The 25573-nt window shown below is 39.9% G+C and overlaps 1 protein-coding gene across 1 annotated transcript in view; it reads left to right on the top strand.

Annotated features, from left to right (window-relative positions):
- The window catches only part of fat2 (FAT atypical cadherin 2), a 120670-nt gene that overhangs the window by 85821 nt on the left and 9276 nt on the right, over positions 1–25573 (top strand). Inside the window, exons 20-25 of the mRNA XM_012861754.3 lie at positions 3814–4011; positions 5469–6069; positions 6153–6353; positions 13162–13319; positions 20367–20820; positions 23871–24024. Coding sequence (XP_012717208.2) covers positions 3814–4011; positions 5469–6069; positions 6153–6353; positions 13162–13319; positions 20367–20820; positions 23871–24024 — 1766 coding nt within the window. The remainder of the gene's footprint in view (positions 1–3813; positions 4012–5468; positions 6070–6152; positions 6354–13161; positions 13320–20366; positions 20821–23870; positions 24025–25573) is intronic.

The following is a 25573-nucleotide window of genomic DNA, read 5'->3' as shown; positions in this document are numbered from 1 at the left end:
AAATCTTTCACACACAGCCAACAAGTAAGTGCGTATCCATATAATTGCTGCATCCTGAATGATGCGTCTGTATAGATACGCCATCATCCATGTCACGGTAATCCTCATGCTTTCAGAAAATCAGTTTCCAATGTTTGTTTTTTGTGTCATTTTTGGCGTGGGCCCCCACGTGTTGGCTGCAGTACATTTTGTCCAGATGATGCATCCAGTTTGCTGTAGGCATGAAAGGACAAGTTGTGCCTACGCTTTGCATTCAGCGCTCCTCTACAAAAGGCTTTTTTTTTTTTTTTTTGCAAGACATATTTAGGTAAAGCAGAGAATTTTAAGGACTTGAAAAGAAAAAAAAACATTTTATACTAGTGACCTCTCTTTCTGCTGGCACCTTTTAGTTCTAATTGCCCTTTTTGCAGGTCTGAACAGGAAGAAGTTTTCTTTTATACACTTTACATTGACTTGACTTCTGCAGGACACCATATCCAGTTTTTGCCCGTGTGTTTTGACTTGTTACAGCGGCTGTTTTGTGCACAGAAACCATCTGAAACATCTGTAGTTTAAAAAAAAAAAAAAAGAAATAAAAATGGCTGCACACCCTGCGGCACGCAGAAAGCACTGCTTCGGCAAACTGTCAACAACCGATACGTCGGGAGACAAAGAATGTGAGCCAAAGCACACAGGAATAACTCGCCACCTCCTAAAAATAACCACTGGTGTCCTGAAGAGGGACGGTTGCATTTGACGACTCGGTGTAAAAAAAAAAAAAAAAAAAAAAAAAAAAACAGGGACAGTGGGACTATGAGGAGGACGAACATAAAATGCAGCTTTTCTCACAAAAAAAAAAAAACTTGCTGCGTTTTCCATTCACCTTGTCAACACTGAGAAAGGGGAGCAGAAGGTATTCCCAGAAAGCATCCCCTAAAAAAGCCCAGCATGGCTGTAAACCTCCACCTGCTCTTCACTCCAGAGCCTTAAACAGAGATATTATAACTAGAGATAATCAAAAGGAAATTTAGAAATCCCTCTTTTTGGGTCCATCTGGCTCGGTGCATCGTCTTGTGCAGCTCTAGAAGTAAACGATCAGTTTACTTCACATCTGGAAACGGTGGTGCCCATTAAAAACAAGAGTTCGGAGGGAAAACTAGAGATTTGTTCCTGATTCCACCCTGTCGCTTTAAAACTCTTATTACACAGTCACGTCTGCCAAAGTGGAAACATTTTTAACGGACAAACCCACACTTCAGCTTTCGTGAAAGCAGGTATTTTGGAATATATTAGTTGCTCCTGGCAAGCAAGCAGTGGAGGCGATTCCGCCACGCTGGCTGCTGCTCAGCGGCGGCGGCGGTTCATCTGCCAGCTCTGTTGCAGATCTGCCAGCTCTGTAACTCCCATCCAGTCACTGAGTAGTTTGGTCGTGACACCAAACTTTGCCACGTCGGCGATGGATCCAAACTCGTTGAAACGGTCCCATTTGCTAACGCCACCACAGCCAGCTCGGCCTGATGAAGGGGCTCTGGTTGGATGGAGCAGACGGATGCTGCTGCTGCAGACGGTCAGAGGAGCTGTTAAGTTTTACAGACAGGTGCTGCATGTCGACGGCAGCCTGGGTTTCCACTTTGGCAGCTGATTACAGGTCTTTGTTTGACAGTTTGTCACCCTGAGACGTCCGCTTTTACGAGAGGCACATCTACCGCGGGGAGGTGAAGGGGCCGCGTTAGACTGGAGTTTGAAATCTGCACTAAAACCAACAGATTGGCAAGTGATTAATTTGGTTCCCAGAACCTCCAGAGAGGAAACCGCAGCAGATATAAATCAGGATGAATTTTCCAATCTCTGAGGAAGACTGTAGATGTTCAGATTTACCAGGATGAAATTGTTCTGCTCAGAACCTTCCTGCAGCTTTTCGCAGATTCAGTTTTGCTAAACCTGGTGAAATGTTACGTTTTTTTTTTTTTTTTTTACATGAACCACATTCTCTGTATCAGCGTGCATTTTAAGCAGTTTCCTGGAGAATAACTCTTGCAGAAAAACTTTTATGTAGAACTACAGTTAGAGTACCCTGAGCAGAGCCCTGGGGTTTTGGATGAATATTTCATGTTTTACTTCAGGTCCTTTCACTTCAGGACATTAAATGTCCTGAAGTGAAAGGACCTAAACTTAGGCCATAATAAAAGCTGCGTAAAATTTCTGAATGGTAAACAAAAGAAGCTCCAGTGAGATGAGAAAAGGAAAGATTTCAATCCCATAAATATATCTAAAGAATTGTGGTCCTCTTTATTTATTTATTTTAACCTTTTCACAGGATGGATGATAAACTAGTATGCTATCGCTGATTGTACCAGTATCATATACTGTATGTGCTAAGCAGCCTGTTTTAACTTTAGTAAGGGTTCAGGAACAAAAAGCACTTCACTTAGTTATGTTACAGGGATTTGAGCGTAGTTCAGCTCTAACTTTTGGAACCGTTTTATAAAAACATTTCTGTTCGTCAAATGAATGAGGTACAACTTATATTTAACTTTTGAACTATAACTATTGCAGTCTTCATTTTGTGTTTTTGTTCCAAAGACAAAATTTCTACACTGATATTTATTTATTTAATAATGGAGCAGTTGTCAGTTAGGACACATTTTGAAAGTGTGAAAAACAGAAACTGTTCCTGAACCTGCTGGAACATGTTTGGTTTCTTCTGTGTTGTTCTCAATAGCTTCTCTCGGGCTTTGTGTTCAATAACACCGACTGTGACGGCGTTTTAATACTCCCTGACATTCCCAGTCCTTCACTGGGAGAAGTGGGTGAATGATCTGGAGGCCGTGAGAACTGAATTAGCCGTGGTAGAAACATCTACTGTTCAGCTCAGCTCGTCACCAATGATGATCCAAAAAGAGCTGAAGCAGCTGACTCTCTCCATCTCAGTGTGGGCTAGACAGCGCTCCCCTCCCTGCAAAGAAGTCCAGGTTCAAGGAATAATGTTCAGATCCTGAAGCTTTAGGGTTTGTGTGGAAATGGTTGCGATATTAAAGGTGTAACTGTTGTCTTTGTGCAACATAAGGTTGTTTGCGTTTCTCTGTCCTTAAACAGAGCCTGATGCATTTGATGTGGATCGGTTTGATGTGTAAGCAAATTGTAGCAGGTTTGGTCACACAGGTAGCAAAATGCGTTCCTCTGCTGCTTTATAAAACCACAGCTCTGGGTTCAGTGGCAGGGTTTATTGAATCACAGCTGCTTGAGATTTCGTTTCATCTAATTAGGGTTTTTTCTGTCAACATGTTGTCACTGTGAGGCAGAGACGGTAACTCCTGTGTTCGGCAAAGCTTGCGGTATGGGTCCAGCATCTTTTAACTCGTCCGACATAACCTCGCCTGCGTATTCGTCACAGTCCGATGCAGCTTTCCTTTAAGGCGCATGACTCACATTGTCACGCATGTTTTCATTTAAATTACCAACGTTTCACATTGGTTGATTTTTAGCTCAATAATTCCTCATGTTGTGTAACCCTCCCGCTATTCATCTCCTGAAGTGTGCTGTTCTTAGACCGAGGGCTTTGTTTTGTAAGGGAACACTGGTTTTTAATAATATCAGGACACAATGAAAAGCCAATCAAACCGGACCTGCAATTCATCACAGCGAATGTTTTTTGATCTTGTTCAGTCTTGATGCACAAGATATTAAATTCAGTTGAAAATATTAACTTTTATTTCAAATGAAATCCACTCATTTTGGTTCCTGTTTTCGTTAAATCATTAAGCATGCACTGTAGAGTTTCAATATGCCCTAAAGTTAAATGAAAAGCTGCATTAATGGTAAAATCTGCTGCAGGAGGGCGAGTCCATTGGCAGCAGCATCCTGCAGCTTGTTGTGACGGATAAGGACACTCCAAAGAACGGCCCGCCTTTCTCCTTCCACATCCTCAGTGGCAACAATGACCGGCGTTTCCATGTTGACCAGGGTGGTCTGCTGTCCCTCTCTGCACCTCTCAAGAGGAAGAGCAAACCCTACCATCAGTTAAAGATCCAGGTAAAAAACAAACAACAAAAACAGATTTTTTTTTACTCTGCCTCACTGCCTTCCATCTGAGCTGTTTCCTGTAATTTTGCCCAATGGACTGGAAACAAATACACCATCATTTCTGCCAAATTGCTCATGTCACTCCTGATATTTTTTGTTTTTTTCTGTTTTCACACCATGAGTGAAACTCCAAAAAAAAAAAAAATCAATTGTAATCCTGGTATTTAAACCTGCTGATTTCCCCTTGTAGCCTCAGCTGTTGTCAGGAAATTTGCTCAGGAAAATGTTAAAAGAAAGTAACAACAGATTTAGATTGACAGTGAGCTGCAAATCAGAAGCTGGATGTCTTCCATCTGAATCCGGTTTGTTTGTCTTCATTTGATCAAAAAAAGTCAGTTCATTAGAAAAAAAATGGAAAAATAAATTAATGTGTGCTTCTGGTAATTATCACTATTTTAGCTCAAAGCAAATGAGGTCCCAATATTTAGTTTATCAGTATTAGATTAAACCAATAAAAGAGGCTTATTTTAAGTTTGGTCTCAGATCCAGTGTTACCTTGGTCTTTAAAACAGGTTTTATTTTAGTTTTATTCTTTGGCTCTGAGCTTCACAGCCAGCTAATCTTCTCGGGGTTCTTCTTAAAAACATAAAAATACAAAAATATTGTCAAGATAACAGACAACAAACATGTATATGATACAAAAACTTTCCAATAAAATTTCGACAGCGATTACAACTTAGACACAAATATGTCCACAACCTGCGTTTTATTGACAAATGGATGTTTAATTACTTTACAAATAGTCAATGTGGTAAATATAGACATTTGTTTATATCAGTTTTAGGGGCAAGGCAAGGCTCTATAAATCATTTTGTTAAAAAAAATTGCATTTACCTTTGGAATTGTCCTTCCGAAGCAAACCTTGTCGATTAACCACATGATTCCCTTTTTTTTTATTCACTAAATAAGAACAATTGATTTTTTAAGTTTTAATGTGTTCCAAGTAGAGAACAACAAAGCAGCCGGTGCTTGATCCTGAACCTTCAGCCGCCATCCCCCACCCCCACCCCTACCCCCCCCCCTGCTCTTACAGAACCCATACTGGTTCTGTAAGAGCAGTTTAGAGCCATACGTACTGCCTTATTTTGCATCATTTGCAGTCGCTCTATATGTTTTCTATTAATCTTGGCCCAGATAATCTGACAGTACTCAGATTATCTGTGAGGCATCAGTACTTGTGTTAATGTGAGAAGGTACCAAGTCTTGCAGAAGATGAAATCAGTATTTCCATCATGCTTGTTAGCAGAGGGAAGGATGAAGTGCTCTAAAAATGTCCCAGCAGAAGAAACAGTTACTCAACAAAATCCTTTTAGAGGGAAATAAACTATTCTCAACAAAGCCAATTAAAATGTAAAATATCTTGCAATTGTGTGAAAACCACAGGTTATGGTGTATGTCTTCTGCAGGTCACAGACAGCGGCCACCCTCCTCTGTCCTCTATCTGTGTGCTCAACATCAACGTCACCGAGGAGAGCAAGTATCCGCCCACCGTCGTCCCCCTTGAGGTTTTCATTACCACCATCGGAGGGCTGTTCGCCAACCGGGTCATCGGCAGGCTGCACGCGTCGGACCAGGACCTGCAGGACGTCCTGACCTACAGGCTGGTGTCACAAAAGCCAGAGGGGAGAAGATTCTCTGTGGACCCGGCTGACGGTAAAATCTGGGCCGACGAAAACCTGGAGGTGGGCTCGTACGCGCTCAACGTCAGCGTGAGCGACGGGAAGTTCCCCGTCTGGACAGAGGTCAAAGTGCACATGTGGGCAGCCAGTCAGAGAGCGCTGGACGCTGGCCTGACGCTGCAGCTGGTGGGGATGTCACCCGAGGAGTTCCTGGGCGATCACTGGAGAGGCCTCCAGCAGAAAATGGCACAGTCGCTCAGCTTAGCCAAGCAGGAGCTTTACCTGGCCAGCCTGCAGCAGCTGCCTGACACCAAGGCGCTGGAGGTGCTGCTGGTGCGGAGGCCTGAGGAGGGACTCATCCGTTCTCTGTCAGCCAGCAAACTCCAAGGTGAGCCGTCGGCAGAATTACGTCTTCACGAGACCTGCGATCACAACAGTGCGTGGCGTCTGAACGCGAACACTTTGTTGTAGGTATAATAGCAGAGGCCGAGAGCTCTCTGGGCCTCACAATTACCAAGGTGAGCCACGGCGGGTGTGCGGGAGCCAGCTGTGCGCCACGAGGCTGCAGGAAGGCCGTGCTGCTGTCAGGAGAGAGGCTGAGCCATTTCACCACAGCCAGAGCCGGTTACATCACACCGCAGCACACCTGGGAGAGCGTCTGCTCCTGCAACGGTACAGCCGTCCGCCTCAGTGTCAGTGTGTGTCTGAGCTTCAGAGGGGCAGAAATCAGAGAAGGGTGGGGGGGGGGGGGGTACTGATGTGAGATCGTGTGAGCCGGAGTGAAAGTTTCCTGACACAAAGCTTGGCGTCTGTCGCTCTGAAGATCTGCGTCTGCAGCCTTAAAGTTCACACAAACCTTTACAGTTTTTTTTTTTTCCTGTTCAAAACAGCAGCATTACGTAACAGACTGAACTCTGCACAACATTGAGCAATCTGAATACAACCGCCTCTCTGAATATTCACAAAGAGAGCACAGAGAGTCCTCAGCCTCATCCAAACGTGGCAGGGAATAGGAGGGAGACATTTTCATCCTGCTTTCAGAATTTTGTGTCCATAAAACTAAAACTATATTTAGACTAAAAGGTAATTAAAAGAACAACCCAGTCTAATGATCAGCAAATGCACCAGCAGGATAATAAAACTGAGATTTGTTATTTCTGTCTGTCCATCCTGAGCTTTTAGAAGTCCCAAGATGAATTTGTTGCATAAAGAACAGAGAAAATAATGTGTTTGGCAACAAGTATTGAGCTTTCTGCTTTCTCTCAAGACGATCTGTTTTATTGACAAAAAAAAGTTTTATATCATGTTCAATTAAGAATCAGATGCTCTCCAAAATCTTATCCTCTTTTCATCTACTTATGTGGGCTAACTTTAACATGGAATCAAGTTAGATACTGTGAATGTACCGTAACCAGTTTAAATAAAAACATTTATTATTTGGCATATAAAGTTAATCAGCGCAGACTAAAAACCCTTGCTAGCATACACAGTCACGGCAGTAGCATTCTGATAAAAAACACAAAAAGAATTCATTTCCTTGCAAACATCAGGTCAGTGAGCCCCTTAAAATAATATATTTAGATAGAAGATAGATTAGATAGATCGATAGATAGATAGTAGATAGATAGCTAGATAGATAGATAGATAGATAGTAAGATAGATAGATTAGATAGAAGATAGATTAGATAGATAGCATAGATAGATAGATAGATAGATAGATAGATAGATAGATAGATAGCTAGATAGATAGATAGATAGATAGCTAGATAGATAGATAGATAGATTAGATAGATAGATAGATAGCATAGATAGATAGATAGATAGATAGATAGATTCGATAGATAGATAGATAGATAGATAGATAGATAGATAGATTAGATAGATAGATAGATAATAGATAGATAGATAGATAGATAGATAGATAGATAGATAGATAGATAGATAGATAGATAGATAGATAGATAGATAGATAGATAGACATTCATGTTACACACTTAAACCTGCCGGTAGAAGCCTCTTATTCAGACTTTAAGTGATACTGCTGCTGTTAGCATTAGCTTAACAGAACGATGACAAAAAAGCAACATTAATAATAATAATAATAGCATTCAGGCTTAAGCAACAGGAAAGCACATATACATTTTGCAGGACTCCGAATCTCCCTGAACCTCTTACTTTACATCTACAGGATGTTTCACCTAAACGGTCCCTTTTTTGATCTGGTTAGGTTTGTATTGGGATTATGCTCACCATAGTCAGACAGCTTTGACAATTTCATTCACTGATAACAGGAGGACAAATGTATTTTATTTGGAGATTTAAAAAAAAAAATGGGAAACAAATATTAGAATAACATAGGGGTGGTGGAAAGATGTATTGTTGCTTCATCATAAAACTGAGCCCTGATGCCTAGATAGTGTCCTCACACGCTCACACACACACATACACACACACACACACCCACACAATAACATGATGCCGTGTCAGTGTCGGTTTGTTTTGATCAAATGCTGGCAGGAATCTCTCGTCTGCACCCTGCCAACACTTTCCTGCCAGAGTGAAGCGCTCTGTTGACACAGAACCTAACAGCCTGCGCAGTGCTGCTATTACACACAGTCTCAGACACCAGTAAAGTGTGAAGAAGTCTCACAAGAACACTTCTAGATGGGAAGCCTGGATTCTATCCACTTCTTTCAATATGATGACTGCAGCAAATCCTGAGCTACCGATGGCCTAAAAGATCCCTTCCTTACATACAGTACAGATGAAACTAAATGTTAACATACGGCGTATAAAAAGACACATAAATATCACATTATTTCTCACTGTTTGGCATTAAATCAGACTGTGGGTTTTTTGGGTCAGTCAGAATTGCTGTTATTTTCGTTTTGTTTGGTAAAAGGGGGAATAATGAGATGCCTTTTTTTCTGAATTTGAATATATTTCGTCCAGGTTAGATGTGTACATACTTTATGATTACCATACCTTTAAATAGCTTGGAAAATCTCAGATGACCATGATGTGACTTTGTAAGCTTCTGATTCACAAAGTTTGACTTGAATGGAGGCACACGCACAAGTTTTCCAAATGTGACATCATAAGGACAAAAAAGGCAATTTTTTCGAGTGTCCAACACAGAAAGCTGATCTCAGTCCCATTCGACATGTGTGGGCAGAACTGCAAAGCTGTGCGTGAGCAAGACAGCATCGGGAGGAATGGGCCAAAACATTTCAATCAGCTACTGTGAAAAGATTACAAAAAGCATTGTAAAAACGTGGAACCCACGTCACACAGAGTAAAAGGTAATTCCAGCAAATAGTAAAGAAATGTATCTAAAATTCTGATTTTGAAGAAAGTAAAATGATGCTGCTCATCATTGCCGTACTTTGCTAACATAAATTATTTTGATAACTCTTACTGACCTAAAAAGGGACAAGTTTAAACTGCTTTAATGTTCGGAGAAACAGGTTATGTTAATTTTCACGAACGGTATGTAAACGTCTAGCTTCAACTGCAGAGACCTCTTGTTTTTACAGTTTGTCTACATCAGTGGAGTTTATAAATGCACTATTCAATCGGTGAGGTGGACTGAGCTTAAATGACAGAAATGCTTAAATGACCGAAATGAAAGAAAGTGTTGTTTGAGAGAAAATATGTTTCCTAAATAATGACATTAGCTGAAATAACTGCCATGCAAACTAGAGCAACAAATTAGTAAATAAAATAACACTGGGATTCTTCTTTGTGCATTCAGGCACAGATACAGAAGATGCATGGCCTTGCCCAGGACCTAATTTTCTACCTTCCTCGTTTTATCATCATGTCTAATGGATCGCAGATTAGAAAACTAATTAGTCCCAGTTAGAAACCCAGAAAATTGAATCTGTTGAATTAGTTTACCTTTGATATGGAAACATCTGTGTCTGTCATTATTCAGCAGTGTCAGAGCAAAGTGCTCTTTGGCTTTTAATGAATCAAGATTAAGAGGTCTTATGGTAAAATGCCACACTCCAGACCAATTCTCTCGAAAAAATAAATACATTAGCTAATTTCCTGTCTAGATGTCTAGCTATTTTTGTTGCTTTTGGCTAAAACGTGCGCTAATAGCTTTTCAAACAATGAGTTGTGTGGATGATAAACGCAGCTGGCAGGATGAGAACAAGCATCTGAACGCAGCAGCTTTTAAATGCACCTCCTGCATATGAGCACCTGTTCTGCAGTTAAACCTTTCTGTTGCCCTTTTTACAAAGCAATTTGATGATTTTCCCTCTTTAACCTGCCTCTGGCTGATCATAAATCACAAACGCTACATCCCCCGGTGATGTGTTTCCCTAAATGAAGCGGTCATGGCAGAACCAAAGGAGGCGTGGTGGGGATGTCAGCTGGCTCAGTGTGGAGCACTATGACTAAAACCTCTTGAAAATGTCACATCGTAACTCTTGCCAGCAGTTGGTCACGCGGTCAGTCTCACGTTCTCACATCACCCAACGAGCTGCTGAGCCAGAATATCCTCAAATCCTTGACGCTGTAACCGCCAAGCTAGGGTGCAAAGGTGAAACACTCACACAGCCAGAAGTCGCCCAATAATCCTTCAAGTTCTTTGTGAGAACAGATCTGTAGAGATGCTTATGTTCTTCGACAGATTAATAAAGGTTAAATCTGTTTCCAGACATCAACAGGTTCGTTTTTTTTCCTTTAGATGTGATCAGCCATAGCCAGCTCACATCTCAGCCAGTTAGGAATGACCAGCTCATTGATTGGTCTCCTGAGGATTGTGTTATTTTTCAGAGGATTGTTGTCCAGGACAAACTTTTCTTATCTTCTTTGGAACTTTTCTGTAGAACTTTATGTGATTCAAGCGGCCACAATATTGGATTGTTGGTTTAAAATCAGGTGGAATAATAAGAAGCTTTCAAATGAGCTTTTAGAAAACACTAAAGAAAACATTTATGAGCTGCTGAAAGTCTAAAATTTGATCCCCAAAGGCATCTTTGATCCCTTTTATCACTGTTTAAACTTGGCAAAAAGGAAAAACCCTTATACCTAACTAAGATTAAATTACCGAAATTACCGAAAAGCAAAAACATTTTTCTTGAAAGGGTTACGTAACTTTTCAAAAGGTCAAACATACCTTTAGTTCTGATGGTGTGTTTAGAAGATGTATTGGTTTGGCATAACATATAAAATAACATTTTCTAACATTTTTCCCAAGACAAAATAAGTAATAAGGCATTTAATACACTGCTATAAACTTCAGATTTACTTCTACCTTTTAATAAACATATTATTTGCTATATTTGTTTAATCTGTTTTAGTGTGGAATCTGTTCTGTGTTTGTGCTCTTCAGGTCAGATTAAAATAACCTGGTATTATTATTATTATTATTATTATTATTATTTATTAAGTTCTGATATGTAGAAGCCTTGAATTGAAAATATGATTTACTTTATTAAACTTTCTCTGCATGCCCTGTTTTCTTTATAAAAACAGCAGAAAACTAAATACTGAAAGTTAGTGAGTTTGAATTTGAGGAGGAAACTTAGAAGCATGATGTTTTTCCCATCTTCCCCTGGGGTGATTAAAATTTTATTAGAATCAAGAAAATATATATATTTGATATGCTCTAATGTTGACCTTTTTCCTTCAAATGTAATGGTGTTATGAGTCTTTGCAGATGACTTTGTTCTTATTTATCCAGGATACATTTTAAATTTCCCTATTTTAAATAAATATTTTCAGTTAGATTTAAAGCGTTTAAACTCTGTTTTCTCTGTCAGTAAAGTTTTTTCAGTTTTTTTTGTCTGACCAGGAATCAGAGGTTTAGAGTGCATCATGTTCCTTCCAGAGCCTAAAAACCGCTGCCCAGGAATATGCATTTCAAAAATGAGTGTGTGCCTAAAATCAAGCTAGATGTATTTAATTTTGTAAAGACACGTGTCAGATACATAGCGACCTAAACGCTAAGGGAGTGTCTACCGTTTCCAAAAGACTCCTTTTCCATAAATTCAAGGAGGCTTTCATAGTTAATGGGATTTCCATACCGACTCTATTACATTTTAGATCTATAACTTGTTTTGAAAAGTTTGGATACATTTTTTTAACTAACACAGGTTACCTGAAAGATAAGAACACTTTGAAAGGAAAACAGCGCTGTCGGTGGAAACTTTGAAATTAGTCTGTGTCTACAGTATACAGATTTCTTCTGTTTTTGCTTCTTTTGTCCCACTTAAAAGTTTCAAATGACCTAATTAATTTCATTATCAGACCAAAATAACCTGAGAAAATGCAAAGAGCATTGTTATAATGGTTTTGTTTATCAAGGGGGAAAAAAGCTATTCAAACCAACTTGGCCCTGTGGAAAAATAAGTGGCTCCCCTAAGCCTAATAATCTGGGGCAAGAACCAACATCAAGTGTTTGCAATAGATGCCAATGACTGTTTTACATCACTGGAGAGAGTGTTTTAACCTAGCTACATGGGAGGGATTTCCAATATGAATAGCTTTGCCACAGCATCTTAAGGAAATTTAAGTCTAGAGGTTTCGTAAACCACCCCAAAACATTGACTGTGGTTTAAGCGAGCCATGCAGAGGTGAACCTGCTGGTGTGCTTTGGATCATTGTCCTGACCCATAAACCCAAGCTAAAGGTTAAACAGATGGCCGGAGAGTTTCCTGCTCCCGTTTCTGACAGAGAAAATAACTGAGAATTCATCCAGTTATGGCAAATCGTCCCGATTCTGAGACAAATCAGTCCCAGACCATCGATAGTATAGAATAAAAATGTTTTGTGTGTGAATAGCTTTGTTTTATGCCAAACGTAAATGGATACACACCTTCCAAAAATCGTCACTTTAAGTCCACAGAGTATTTTCCAAAAGTATTGGGATCATCAAGACTTATTCGACTTCACCGGTGTAAGACGGGCCTTTATGTTGTGTATGGTCAGCTGTGGTTTTCGCTTTGGAACTCCTCCAATTCTTATTGTTGAATCATGAACACACAACTGAGGTGAGGTATGTCTGCAGTGCTTCTGATGTTGTTCTAGGTTCTTTTGTGACCTCCTGGATTAAATGTCAGTGAGCTCTTGGACTCATTTTGTCAGGCCGGACACTCCTGAGACGGTTCACCACTTTTCCATGTTTCTACAATTAACGGTGAATGGCTCTCATTGTGGTGCCTTGGAGTCCCGAAGCCTTAGAAATGGCTTTGAACATTTTCCAGACTGACAGATGACAGTCACATTGTTTCTAAGCTGTTTCTTTAAATCAGGGCAGGATGAACTTTCCTTACTGTGTGCTTGCATTTCAGTCTTTCTTACCAGTTATTTATTTCACAAGCATTCTCATTAATAATCAGATTTGATGCTAGCAATGATAAAATAGAGTTAATGAATCTTTAATATGGTCTGACCATATGCATTAATGTCTGTACTATGTTTTCAGATAGTTTCCTCACTGCTTTTCCCTCCATCTGTTTTTCAGAGTCGGCTTTGAGGTTCAGCAGTACATCCTACCTGAAGTATCTCCACAGCATGGATGAGGACAGCCAGGATTTCAGACTCTCGCTGAGATTTAAGACTTCCCAGGAGCAGGGCATCATCACGTCCACTAGGGGTGCAAACGACTGGGGGGCTTTAGAGGTATTTATCCTGCTGTGACACAAACCGGGCTTGTTTTTTATATTATTAATACTGTGTTATTATTAAGAAAGAGAATCTAAAACCCTTTCATCATTTCAGCAGTGCATAAGGATAAAACATGGCAAAAACCAAAGAGGTATTTCAGAATAAGACGCTTGCTGAGAGTCCCGGGGACTTCTGTTAATTTTCCTGAGCTCTAGGATTCTCGTTAAACTGTCCAAAGAGAAACCATACGATGAAAAGTAACACATCAGGGTTCATTTATCCGACAAGAGATTTGGACCTGATCGTTTTTGGTTTGGAGATGTCACAAAAACAGAAGATAAAATGAAAAGAAAACACGCTAGAAAAAATACAATTACAGTGAAAGGAGGCAGAGGCTCATTATTTACATTCATATGAAAGAAATGTATTTGTTGTGCGCTCCCCTGAGCTGAGGGGTAATTTATTCTGCTCTTCGAGTTCTGCTACCGCTGAGAGATTAAATCTCTTCCTAATTTCCGGATGCTGTTAGTGTAATGTTGTTGTTTGACACTAATTTACGGGCAGAAAGCTAAAATCGAGGAGCTGCTGATTTAATCAAAGAGAGTTCTCCTTGGGGAAGACCAGTGAGGGGGGCGGGGGGGTGGGGAGGGGTTGATTTCCGAATGCGTCGAGCTTAGAATCCCAAATACTCTATTTTAGCTTTTCAAGGAGTAGCCTTGTTGCTCATATTGCATTTTCTTCATTAAATGTGAACTTGTATTGAGCCTTTTGAGATATAACATATATATATATATATATATATATATATACCATATTAAATCTAACTGCTTATCTTTCTGTAAGTTCATTCCAGTTGCAAAAGGCTTTGCATCAACTTCATTTAAAGTAGCATTATATTCCACCATTGACATTTAAGATAAAACTGCCCTCGTTCACAATAAAATATCATCTTCGACATTTTTATGCCGTGAGACTATAAAGCAACGTTGCTTTCAAGGTAACGTTTCTTTCTTGCTCACCCTACAGTTGACCGTTATGGTTATTATACTTACATTTGTAATTATATCCTTACATACGACGTAGAAAAAAAATCATTGCTTTTTTTCCCCATCTCACCTTCTGACATTGATTCAGACTAAACCTTACTTCTATTAGGTCAGGGAGAAAAATTGGTTAAATGCCAGAAAATGAGAGAAAACGTAGTCTGGAGAGGTTTTTCTACCGTCTTTAGTGGAATTTACCTGACTCCGCCAGATGGATTTGCTCCGCATATCCATCTGGAAACCTTCCGTTGAAGTAATTTTGGGCAGGGGTGAAAATACTGGCAAGCTGTTTGGCCTATGTTGGTGATAGACGGGCCAAATGAACCAATCAGATCAACGAAGCATATGACGTACTCGTCAACATGCTTCGACGACGAAAAAAAAAAACACAAGCCAAGCTACTCTTGCTGCTGCAGGTAAAGGCTCGTTAGCTCAGCAAAGAAATACTCTGTAATTCCGCTAAAACTTGCTCGATAGCCACGCTAACGCTAGTTTCATCGGCTGAAGCTGCCATGTTCTTTAGACTGAACTGTCGCGCTTCTCGTTGCGTCACACCTCAACCCGCCTCAAAGCCAACGCTGATTGGACATTCGTTTGGTGAACGGCTCCAAATTTTCTTTAACGGAAAGTAGCCAGACTGATCTGCGAGTGAAACCTTGAAAACTCGCGAGATCAGGATGGTCTCACGAGGCTATAGTGGAATAGCCTTAGAAATTGTATGATTTGGGTCAAATGCTCTGGGTGTCCTTCCAAAATCTTCTAGCAGTATTTTGTTAGGATTTTGGTCGGTTCCTCCTGACAGAACTGGTGTAACAGAGTCTGGTGTCCCCACACACCTCTTCAGCTCTTCCCACAGATGCTCCATGGGAATGAGGGCAGGGTTTTGTAATGGCCACTCCAAAACATTGACTCTGTTGTCTTTAAGTCCCTGTGTAACCAACTTGGTGTTTTTATCAGGGTCATTGTCCATTTGGAAGAGTGAGTTGCACCCAGACTTCCTGTCTGAAGTCTTAAGGTGTTGATTCAATATTTCCATATTATGTTTTTTTGTTCTTTCTTGTGCAATACATTTTTGTGAAGTGTACAGTTGCTCATGTTTGGAAAAAAATATATACTTTACAGCTGGGACGCCGTTGCACAGGTCGTGTCTTCAGAAACTAATTTCTTTGTCACTACAAATGCAAATTTTTATGTCGTTTTTTTTAGAGGAATGGCTTCTTCCTCTCTGATTGATTTTTCAGGCCATATCAGCACAGGACTTGTTTCTAGGGACTCTCATGACACAATAAAATGGCGCCTTCTAGTATCTAGAAGTTCAACCAAAGGACCATAATGCTCTTGCTGACGATGGTCATTATGGGCAAACACATGATTATTCCATTATGTCACTTAAAGTGTAACTCACTCCGATGTAGAGGAGGAAGTTTTTAGAGTATCTCTGAAGTCTTTAGCTAAACCCATGTCCAGCTCCACATTAGTTTATCATGTCAGCGATTCTGGCCCAGTAGCTTGTGAGTCCCACATTGCCCTTTTTCCATTTAAATCCCTACTGAGGGAGAGGGAAGCACTTCAGGAGTCCCTATAAAAACGTAACTGTCATCAAGATTTATTGATTCTTATGTTTTGTGGCAGAGCCAAGGGAAGGGAAGATTCATTTATGTGTTCGAGTGCAAGGTCTACTGTACAAAACTTAAGCGCACGGTGAAAGAGAATAATGAGTTGTTGTTTGAGAAACATGAATAATTCTGTGAATTAATTGTTATTTGCCTGAAGCTCTGTAAGATATTTTTCTCCTTTTGCCGCCTTTCGTGGTGAGCTATCCGTTGGCTCCCAGGCCGAATATTCATTCATTTTGAAAACTTCAGAAGACAATTCAGTGTTCTCCAAGGTCATAGCAAACTAGTGCTGGCAACAATATGTTGTCGATTGAATGAATAAAAAAGGGGCCTCAGATGGAAATTCATCCAGAGTGAAGGACTCAACCCTGAGTCTTCTTATGGACCTTGGACTTGTGTTAAAAACCTTTTTTTGTGCTTCATTCCCACTGGGCCAGCTACATTGCGTTTCAGCAGCTTTAAGCTCACTTTAATGCTTAAATTGTACTGCTGCTTATTTGTTTTATTTAGCCCCACAGTTTACTCTAGAGCAAATCAGCGCCTTTGAGTGTAAAACTGGGGCTGCTTCAATCAAATGCGGTGACAGTAAACTGTGAAGAATAAATGAAGGTGACTTGTCAGCTGTTTAAATAAAGCGACAGCTTAAACCTGACAGCAGAGCAGTTAGCGCGTTTGACAGTGTACAAGGCGGTGGATATGTGCTGATGTGGAAACAGTGGACCAACGCTCACTCTTCGCACTTGCTGCAGTAATACAAACTGACTTGTTTCATTTCAGGCTTTGACATGAGGATGTGTGTTTGTCATTGTATTGCTACAGCAACATTTTGATGCAACAGAACTATAGTAACGACAAAAAAAATCTAGAGCAATGCCTTCATAAAAACATAACTGCAAAATCCAAAAAACTAAATTACTATATATATATATATATATATATATATATATATATATATATATATATATATATATATATATATATATATATATATATATATATATATATATATATATATAACTGCTCTCTCACCCAGCCCTCATACTCCTGATCAGGGTGGGTGGCTCTCCATTTCTCAAGCTGGGGTCCTCTACCATAGGCCTGGGAGCTTGATGGTTCTTCTTAGGATCTTAGCTATTCCTAAAATTGAGCACGTCTGGATGGAGTTGTCTGATGTTTCTCCAGTTATTTGTTGGAGCTACTTCTCAGCACACATAGTGGATTCCACCCCAATTCCAGTATCCACAGGCTATACAGTAAGCGTAAAGAAGGAGGCAGATATTTAGTGTAAAATCAACCTAATTCATTCTCATTTCTCACTTGGGATTGAACTAACATTCCCTAAAAACAATCGGTCCTCTCCATCAAATTGTTCTCCTTTCAAACCTAGAGGTACGGTCCAGAACTGCTTTGTTTCAGGGTGTAGCCCGTGTTTACTTCCTGGTTCCTGAGCCAATCATATCAAAGTTTCCAGAGTTCCCAAAGCAGAGGACAGCATTCAGTATTTCTTATAATTTTTTTTGGCAAAAGAGCAGCAGCCTGCAAACATGGAAGCCAGTAAAATAAACGGGCCAGAAATAGAACAGAATAAAACATCATAGACCTGTCCTGTGTAAGTAAAAATTATGTGGAGTTTTACAGCAGCAAGACCATTGAATACATGGCGGGTCTCTGTGAAAGGCATTGTGTATGTGTTGTTTCCGATTTTATTATTATTTATTATTTCATTACCTATTTTTCCTTTAAGATTAGTCAGCAATAATGTGAATAAATGAAACAAACCGTTTAGAACAACAAAGGATTAATACTTCAGCTGGACTTTAACCTGATGGATGTGTTGTGGTATGACGTTAAGAAGGGCCATTCATACTCAAAAACCTTGCAATGTGTTTGAATAAAATAAATTCTTCAAAGACGAGTGGACTAAATTTCCCTCACAACTACGTAAAACGCTCGTTGGGAAATGTCGCTAATGGTGAATGAAAGTTGTTGCCACCAAGGGTTTTGCTATCCTTCTGGTTATCTTTGTTTTATAATAAAAGATTTTAATAATCTGCAACATGTTAACCTGGCAGGCCAGATTGACAATGTGCACCACTCTTAGTTTTACAGTTAATCAATCTGGGCCTGCTCCCAGCAAATCTGTTCAGGAAAAAGTGTGGCATTCAGCAGAACTTTCAAAGCTGATTGGGCGAAGCGACACATCGTGCCTGCCCGCCAAAGTTTGGTTTTCACCAAACATGATATCAAATGAAAATTACGTAAGCAGGCTCAAACATCTTTGCCATCCAAAAAAATGCATAAAGGGCTTCTTGCTGTTCTTTCAAAGATGGAATTGTGGATTCTGACCAAACAGATGTGATAACAGCAGCAACGCGTGCGTCCTCCTGCGCTGCCATGTGTATCTTGGTTCAGTGGTGGGCTCAGAAGCTCTTGATTTCATCACAGCTGTATGTCCCACCCTAAAGTATAATACTGCAACATGGTTGGCCGACTAGTGTTGGATTGTTTCTTCAATGATTGAGGCCTTGTGGGACAAGATTGTTTCTCGTGTACAAACACAATTAAACAAACATATAAGTGGGAACTTGAATTTTCACAGCATCTCTTCTCTTGTTTGCCTGTGCGTATAACTTGAACTCAGGAAACATGAGCATTGCTGCTGTGAATGCCTGCTAAACTTTTCCCTGCAGCATGAAAGCTGCTTGCAGGAGCCTTGCAGCATTTCTGACTGTGATTTATGAAGTCACAGAGCAAGAAAATGGAGAGCCGGAGAACTTTAGTCCCAGTGGAGTTTAGCTTTAGATGGTGCACATGTTAGATGGTCTCTGTTGCTACAGTAAGATCCACGATGCATCAAACTGGGCTCTATTGAATTATCCATCATGAATAAATCGCACTATGCCAGTGCAACAGATTAGAAGGCACATGACAAAGGTTTCAGCTGTTCCTGTGTCCTTGGCTCACCAAGGATAGAGCAAACTTCACTCCATTCCTTTTACATTCATGTGGTGGATTCTGTAAGGTTCATTCCTGTTTTCTTGATCCAACTAAATGGATATGACACAAAAGGCAAAATAGCATCACCCTGCACAAAATTAAAAGAAAAATCTCTGAAAACGACTGACAAAGAACCCCAACATGAACAATTGTAATAATTCATCTGAGAGTCAATGAGAGTCGATTGAATTTGTCTCAATAAAGCATCTCAGCCTTCAGTGTACACTAGAAGTTTGCAAAATACACACTTTGGTATATTTAAAACAGAACAGGATTCTGTTGCATAAAGAACACATGAACAGATAAAACGTACTGGGAAAAGCTGCTGGCTTGTTATTTTTCGGGCGCGCTGAGCGTGCAGAAACACTTAGGAGCTACGCTTTATGGAGATAAAACGCTGAGCGTATTTGTATGACTCTACGCACGGTGTGTCAAACAGAGGGGAGAAGAGGAGCCTGTCAGCAAAAGATTATTTTTGAAACACAAAAGACTGCTCGGAAAAACGACAGAAACATGAGTAGCTTCTTAAGTTTTCAACAGCAAATTCTACAAACGGCACCTAAAGACTAGACTGGGTTCCAATGCGGGGTAAACATCAGAGCATTTTTTTCTTAAAGCATTTTCTGTTTTGAACCAAATGTTACTCATTTCTAACTAAACAAATGTTTTTGACAGGTGGTTTTGCTTTAAATCAGTGAAGTCGGCTCATTTTGGTTTAACTTCAGGGCTGCATGGCGGCACAGTTCATAGCATTGCTTAGTTGCACAAAATTCTAGGTCCAAGAGGCCAAAACAATGAATTTTTAAGGAAGGAGATACTTTTTCAGGGCTTTGTATGTTAGAGCTATCCTGTAGGTTGACACGCTAAACTAACACTTAGTAAATAAGGCTGCTAAATTTACACATTACTGAGTTATTCCCTCAGTCCCTCAGTAAGTGCAGATTGCTTCATTAGGTGACAAAAAAAACAAGCACTTCTTTGTCTGTTAGGGTCTGGATATTAAAAATGGAATAAATTTATCGTTGCCGCCATAGGGGAATTTGTGTTTTAGTCAGGTGGAGATTATGAAAAATACAAGATTTCATGTATCATCAGACAAAAAATCAGACTACAGTCAGACAAAAAGGAGAATAAGAATGACACAATCTATCACGTTAAATCTGCCTGAAAAATGGCCTGAGAAATGAAATAGTTTTTTTCCATCTGTTGGTGCTTGATTTCGGCTGCCTGAATCTCTTTCCAGAAGGAAGAAGCTGAAATTCACCATAAAGTGGGTGATGGGAAGGGTTTCCTATCCCACTGTGCTTAAAACTCTGATTTACTTTTTTCTACTTTTTCTGCAATTTGATGAATTTCTGAAGCCTGAATTTTTATTTATCCCATTTCCTCTCATGTTCCTTCCCCAGTTAACCAAAGGAGAGCTGCACTTCAGATACAGTTGTGGAAAGGCCTCCCCAGGCAAACTGCTGGTTAGATCCCATCCCGTGTCAGACGGCCGCTGGCACAGCGTCCTGCTGGAGGTCAGCTCCAACTCCCTGAAACTGACCCTAGACCAGCAGCACCCGGCCTCCACCAGCCTGGCAGAGCCGTGCCGGATGATGCGCTCCCATGGCGCGTTACTGTTCGCTCCTTTATCTCAGGACTCAGTTCAAGATCTCGGCCGGGACCCACATCATTTCATTGGCTGTCTGGAGGGCCTGGAGCTCAACAGGGAGCCAATCGCAGTGGGTGATACGGCGGAGTTGACTGAGTCGGGAATCAGGAGGGTGTTCGGGGTCTATCAGTGCTGCAACAACGCAGGAGCCTGTGACAATGAGCCGTGTCAGAACGGAGGAGTCTGCAAGGAGGACGCTGCAGGAGGTGAGAAAACGAAGCTGACTTTTTCTGAAATGACTTCGATGTTGAATGTCACATTCATGAGCCAAACAGGTTTTTACCAAAGACAGAAGCCTAGACGGCGTTTTACTGATAGCAGCACACATTGATTTTATACATGTACAGCTTCCAGTGGATGTAAAAAGTGTTTTTTTTTTCATAGAAATCACCAATATTAACTCTAAATAAAACATGATCATATAATGGACTTAAACAACTTAGACACAAGCCGTGTATCCAGATGTCCAAAAACATCTATGTTCTGTTAAAGACACACGACTGTTGGAAGTAAACGTGTAAACCCCTTTACTTTGCAATAGCATCAAATACACCTAAATGAACAACGCAGCATGGAGGTAACTCACCTTGCATTACACTGTGGTCCATAAAAACCTCCTGTCTAAAATCAAATCGTCTCTCAAAGTACAATGCAACAAACTAGAAAATTGTGTCCATTTTTTTTAATTGTGAAGCTTATTTAAAGGATGATACAGTTTTTGTGTTTGATTTAGATGTAAATTAACATTTGGAAATACCTCCATGCTAATTTCAAAATAATATTACAAAGAAAAACAAGATGAAGTTTAACATTCTTAACTTCTTAATTGAATGGGGGTTGTTCTCCATGGTAGCATTTAAAGAAATACTTTGTTTAACTCAAAGAAATTTCTTCTAGACATGAACCAGAGTTTTAAGTTTGTAGTCATGATTGTTTTATACGTTATTGAACTTATTGACTGGTCTAGCCATGTTCCAACTCCAATAGTGAGTGTAAAATGCAACTTGCTGATTTATGCATGATTAAAGAAAACTAGAAACTCTTATTTTGTATCTGAAAATGAATTGAATCTGCAGAAACCAGAAGACATCACCCTTTAAACCATGGTACATCAGAAATGAGATCATGGTTGGACCTCTAATAAAGACATAGCTGCAAGAATAAGTCCTGAGCTCTAATAAAGATGGAAACAGAAAGTATAAACCCACACCTTCTCATTAAGTTATTGATCAAAGAGCTCCCTAATTTGGAATAATTTTTACGCCAAGTTACAGCAAATTTTAGATGTTGTGCATAAAATGAATTTAATTGCTGAGGGAACTCTATCTATCAGCCATTAGAATATGTTGTTTTTATCAATTTAAGTGAAGGATGTCAAACAGGTATTTGTAAGGCTGCTTTATACAGTTCCATTAGACTTATTGGCTCTTATAGATATCTTATTTTTTTTGCTTTTTAACTGTTAAATGTTTAACACCAACAAACATAACGCTCTTTGATAATGCCACAGAATATCTATTAGATTAAAGACCGGGGTCTAAGGCCTAGGCCACTCCAATACCTTTTGTTGTTGTTTAGTCTTTTGGGCTGGTGGCAGATTAACTATTTGTTAATCTGGATTTGTTTGTTTGCCTCGGTTTATTGTCTGGCTGCATAATGATGAGTGTGACTGAGTTTAAGGTCACAAACTATCGGTCAGCATCTTTATTTCTAGATTAATGGGTCCATGAAGATTCACTGTTATCCAATGTTTTTGTTTGAAAACTGCTTTTTGTATGTAATTAGTTTATCTTTCCTTTGCCTGAAATTAACAGTCAAAGGTCCAAAAGCAACAGAAGAATTTGGTCTCACAGCTCTGTCCATTTTTCCAGGAGCATATGAGCAACAAACAAAGACACTACAACACCGACTCAGATATACAAAAGTTTTTCCAGCAATTTATCATAAAAAACCTTTTAAGAGGGCCATATGTCAAATCTAAAAACAAAAAAAATGGTACTGGAGAGGGGAATATAAAGCATTGCCCAATAAACTACAAGTCAACAGTGAGAAATTGACTTGGGTGCGTTCATGTAAATTGTTAAACCACCACCTCATGCCTTAGGTCTGTGTTGTCAAAGTAAGTTATAGTGTACAAAAAGTAGTGCAGACGGGAAATTGTTTGAACTTTCAAGTCCCCTTGGAAGACATCATTCATGGTAGAAGATAATGTTTAGAGAAGTTAGATTGTTTCTTTACAAAATGCTTCATTTTCATTTTAAGATGAATCTAAAGCCCGGGGTTTTCCAGCACATGCACAGATGTGACTTTGTAGTTCAGCAGCTGTGCAGCGACAACAGTTTGAAGAGAACATGAAGGTTCATACAGAGCCATAAATACACCTTCTACCAGTGAAATCTCACAGGATCCTGCCTGTTCCTTGCATTTCTGCAGATGCCATTGTGATTATTAAATGCAGGATTTAATCTCTCAGTTCTTTCTTTTGAGGCGTTAGTCTGCCACAGTTTTAAGTTATCACTAATTAGACCGACGGTTGTAAGTTCTGCGGACACCAAAGTGTTCGAAAAACAAAAGTTTAATAAAAAAAAATAATTCGAACAACATGCATCTTGCTGCTTGATTTCTTCTTTACTGAAACATAGCACACGTGAACTTAACACAAAAGGACCTTTTGAATATGATTCTCTTGAGCTTCACGGATTTTAGTTATGCTTCAGTTACAAAAGCAGAGCTGCTGAGAAACAATCATACCTTTATTTCCCCAAGGTAAGGGCATTGGAATCAGACAGCTGTTAAAAACAACGCAGACAGTCCAGGTTTGTTTTTTGCTGCCGCTTTCTCTGACTGAGACCGCTAGAAAGTAAATCAAAGACAAATGAGATTTTAGTGAATGTTTTTTTTCTGCTTTAGATGTTTTTTTTTAAATCATAGTTATGAAAACGACACAACTCTTAAAAAAATATATTCTAATTATTTTAGTCGGCATGAAATATGGCGGTTCTCGCTATTGTTCTGTATCCATTTAAACCATTTTTTTCTTATCATAAACATTTAAAACTCCTGATTTTAATGACCAGTGTTTTATATTGAGCTCTGCTTTTCCTCGTTTAAATCTCAAACACACACTCCTGTGTTCTCAGGCTAAATCACGCTGACCTTTGCTGTGATTAATTTCTGCCTGTTGGGGACGCTCGATGCGGCTTTGATCAGTCCCTCTTGTCTCAGATGTCTAAGTGCATTTCATTTCATTCCGCAGAGCCCCACTGCACATGTGCAGGAATCTTCCACGGCCCCCGCTGCGAGCTGGCCGACAACCCGTGCGTTTCACAGCCGTGCACCCAAGGCAGGGTGTGCATACCAAAGGGTCCAGGTTACATATGTAACTGCTCAATGGAGAACAATCAAGCAAGGTAGGGAGGTGCACACTTATTCCCTGAATTCCTCAACCTGAAAGCATTTCTTTTCTGTCCTGCTTCACGGTTTTACATAAGGACTGAATAGGTTTCTGATTGAAAGGGAATCAGTCAATAATCACCATTAAGACATGATTATATTTGCCACCAGTCGAGAGGAGATCAAGATTAAAGGACACCCAGACGCCTTAATCCATCCATTTCAAAAGTTTAAAAGCAGGTTATCTGCTGGCTTTCAAGGGTAACCTGACTGGCACAGAAGGAAAAAAAACAACAGTTGCAGCAAATAAACAAGAGGTGCTGAAGTAATAAAACCAATTACCAGCAATCCCATCACTCCCAGAAGAACAGTGGTCAGAGAGCGTGCACACACAAGTTTGTAATTACACACTCAGAGGTACTCTCATGTGTCCGACAAGGCCAAGGAAATAATAAAACAGAAAAAGAGCGCACAGACCACATTATCAAAAAACGGCTCCAAATCGCACGCTTGCCTTTCGTGAAACGACGCGCACGCAGTCGGACTTCCATATTCCAGCGATCAAACACAAACATGTCCCTCTCATCACCGAATCCGTGCATTCCTCTCACACCACCGACGGCCGTCAAACAACATTACTGAGGCATTTGCATATCCTGCCTTTCATTAAATCCGTCTGTGGAATTGCATTGCTCCTCACGGTTATTGAGAGCAATCCACGTTGCAGGTAGCGTTCCGACTGAGTGAGTGGGAAATGGCTGCGGCTTGTAATTGAGGGGATTGGGAGTTTTATGTATGACTTGTTAAACGTGTGAAGCTTTTTTTTTTTTTTTTTGTGCATGCTATGTTAGAAACCACTCAGTTGAGCGCTTAGCAGCACATAGAGAAATTACAAACAACAGTAATCTGTTAATGAAGGGTCAGATAGGACAACGTCTTTAGCTTTCAGCTGTGTCAAATAAAATGTGCAAACCAAATTCCCTGTAGAAAAACTGATTAAATGTTTACGTTTTATTTATTTTTTTAAGTGCCCATTGAAAATGATTTTAGTGTAGCGTATCTAGTGGATTTAACATCTGGAAAATGGGTGGCTTAAACTGAGCACCAGGCTGTTTTATGAAGAAAAAACAGATAGGTTGGTGCAGTAAAGCGATAGCTCTCAGCAATCAGAGCTCTGCCAGTCCTTAGGGTGGCATTTCTTGCCTGGACCGGGAAGATGAAGGGCTGCACTAAAGCTTTTAGTGTCATTAGCCAAATGTAACCTTTACTCTCTGGCCAGGGTCCAGCCTTTATGCAACTCTTGGCTGCAGCGCTCCTGTTGAGAGACATACTGGCCCTTGGCTGTTGGATTTAATTAAATTAATTAAAATATTTAAACAGTTTAATTCGAAAAGACTTGGTTTTTGGCCAAAAAGCTGAGAAAATGCAGGCAATCTTATTACTTTCAAGGGATTTATTTCTTTTTTGCCAGTTTAACTTTTTAGTTTTAAATTAACAGTCTAATTCCTTGGTTGTTCAGGAAAGAAAATACAGCCTTTGGACAATTTCTTACTAGTAAATTAACAA

The sequence above is a fragment of the Fundulus heteroclitus genome, chromosome 23, assembly GCF_011125445.2.
Source record: "Fundulus heteroclitus isolate FHET01 chromosome 23, MU-UCD_Fhet_4.1, whole genome shotgun sequence".
Taxonomy (NCBI): Eukaryota; Metazoa; Chordata; class Actinopteri; order Cyprinodontiformes; family Fundulidae; genus Fundulus; species Fundulus heteroclitus.
The sequence above is the reverse complement of the archived record's forward strand: the minus strand, read 5'-3'. Positions and strand labels throughout refer to the sequence as shown.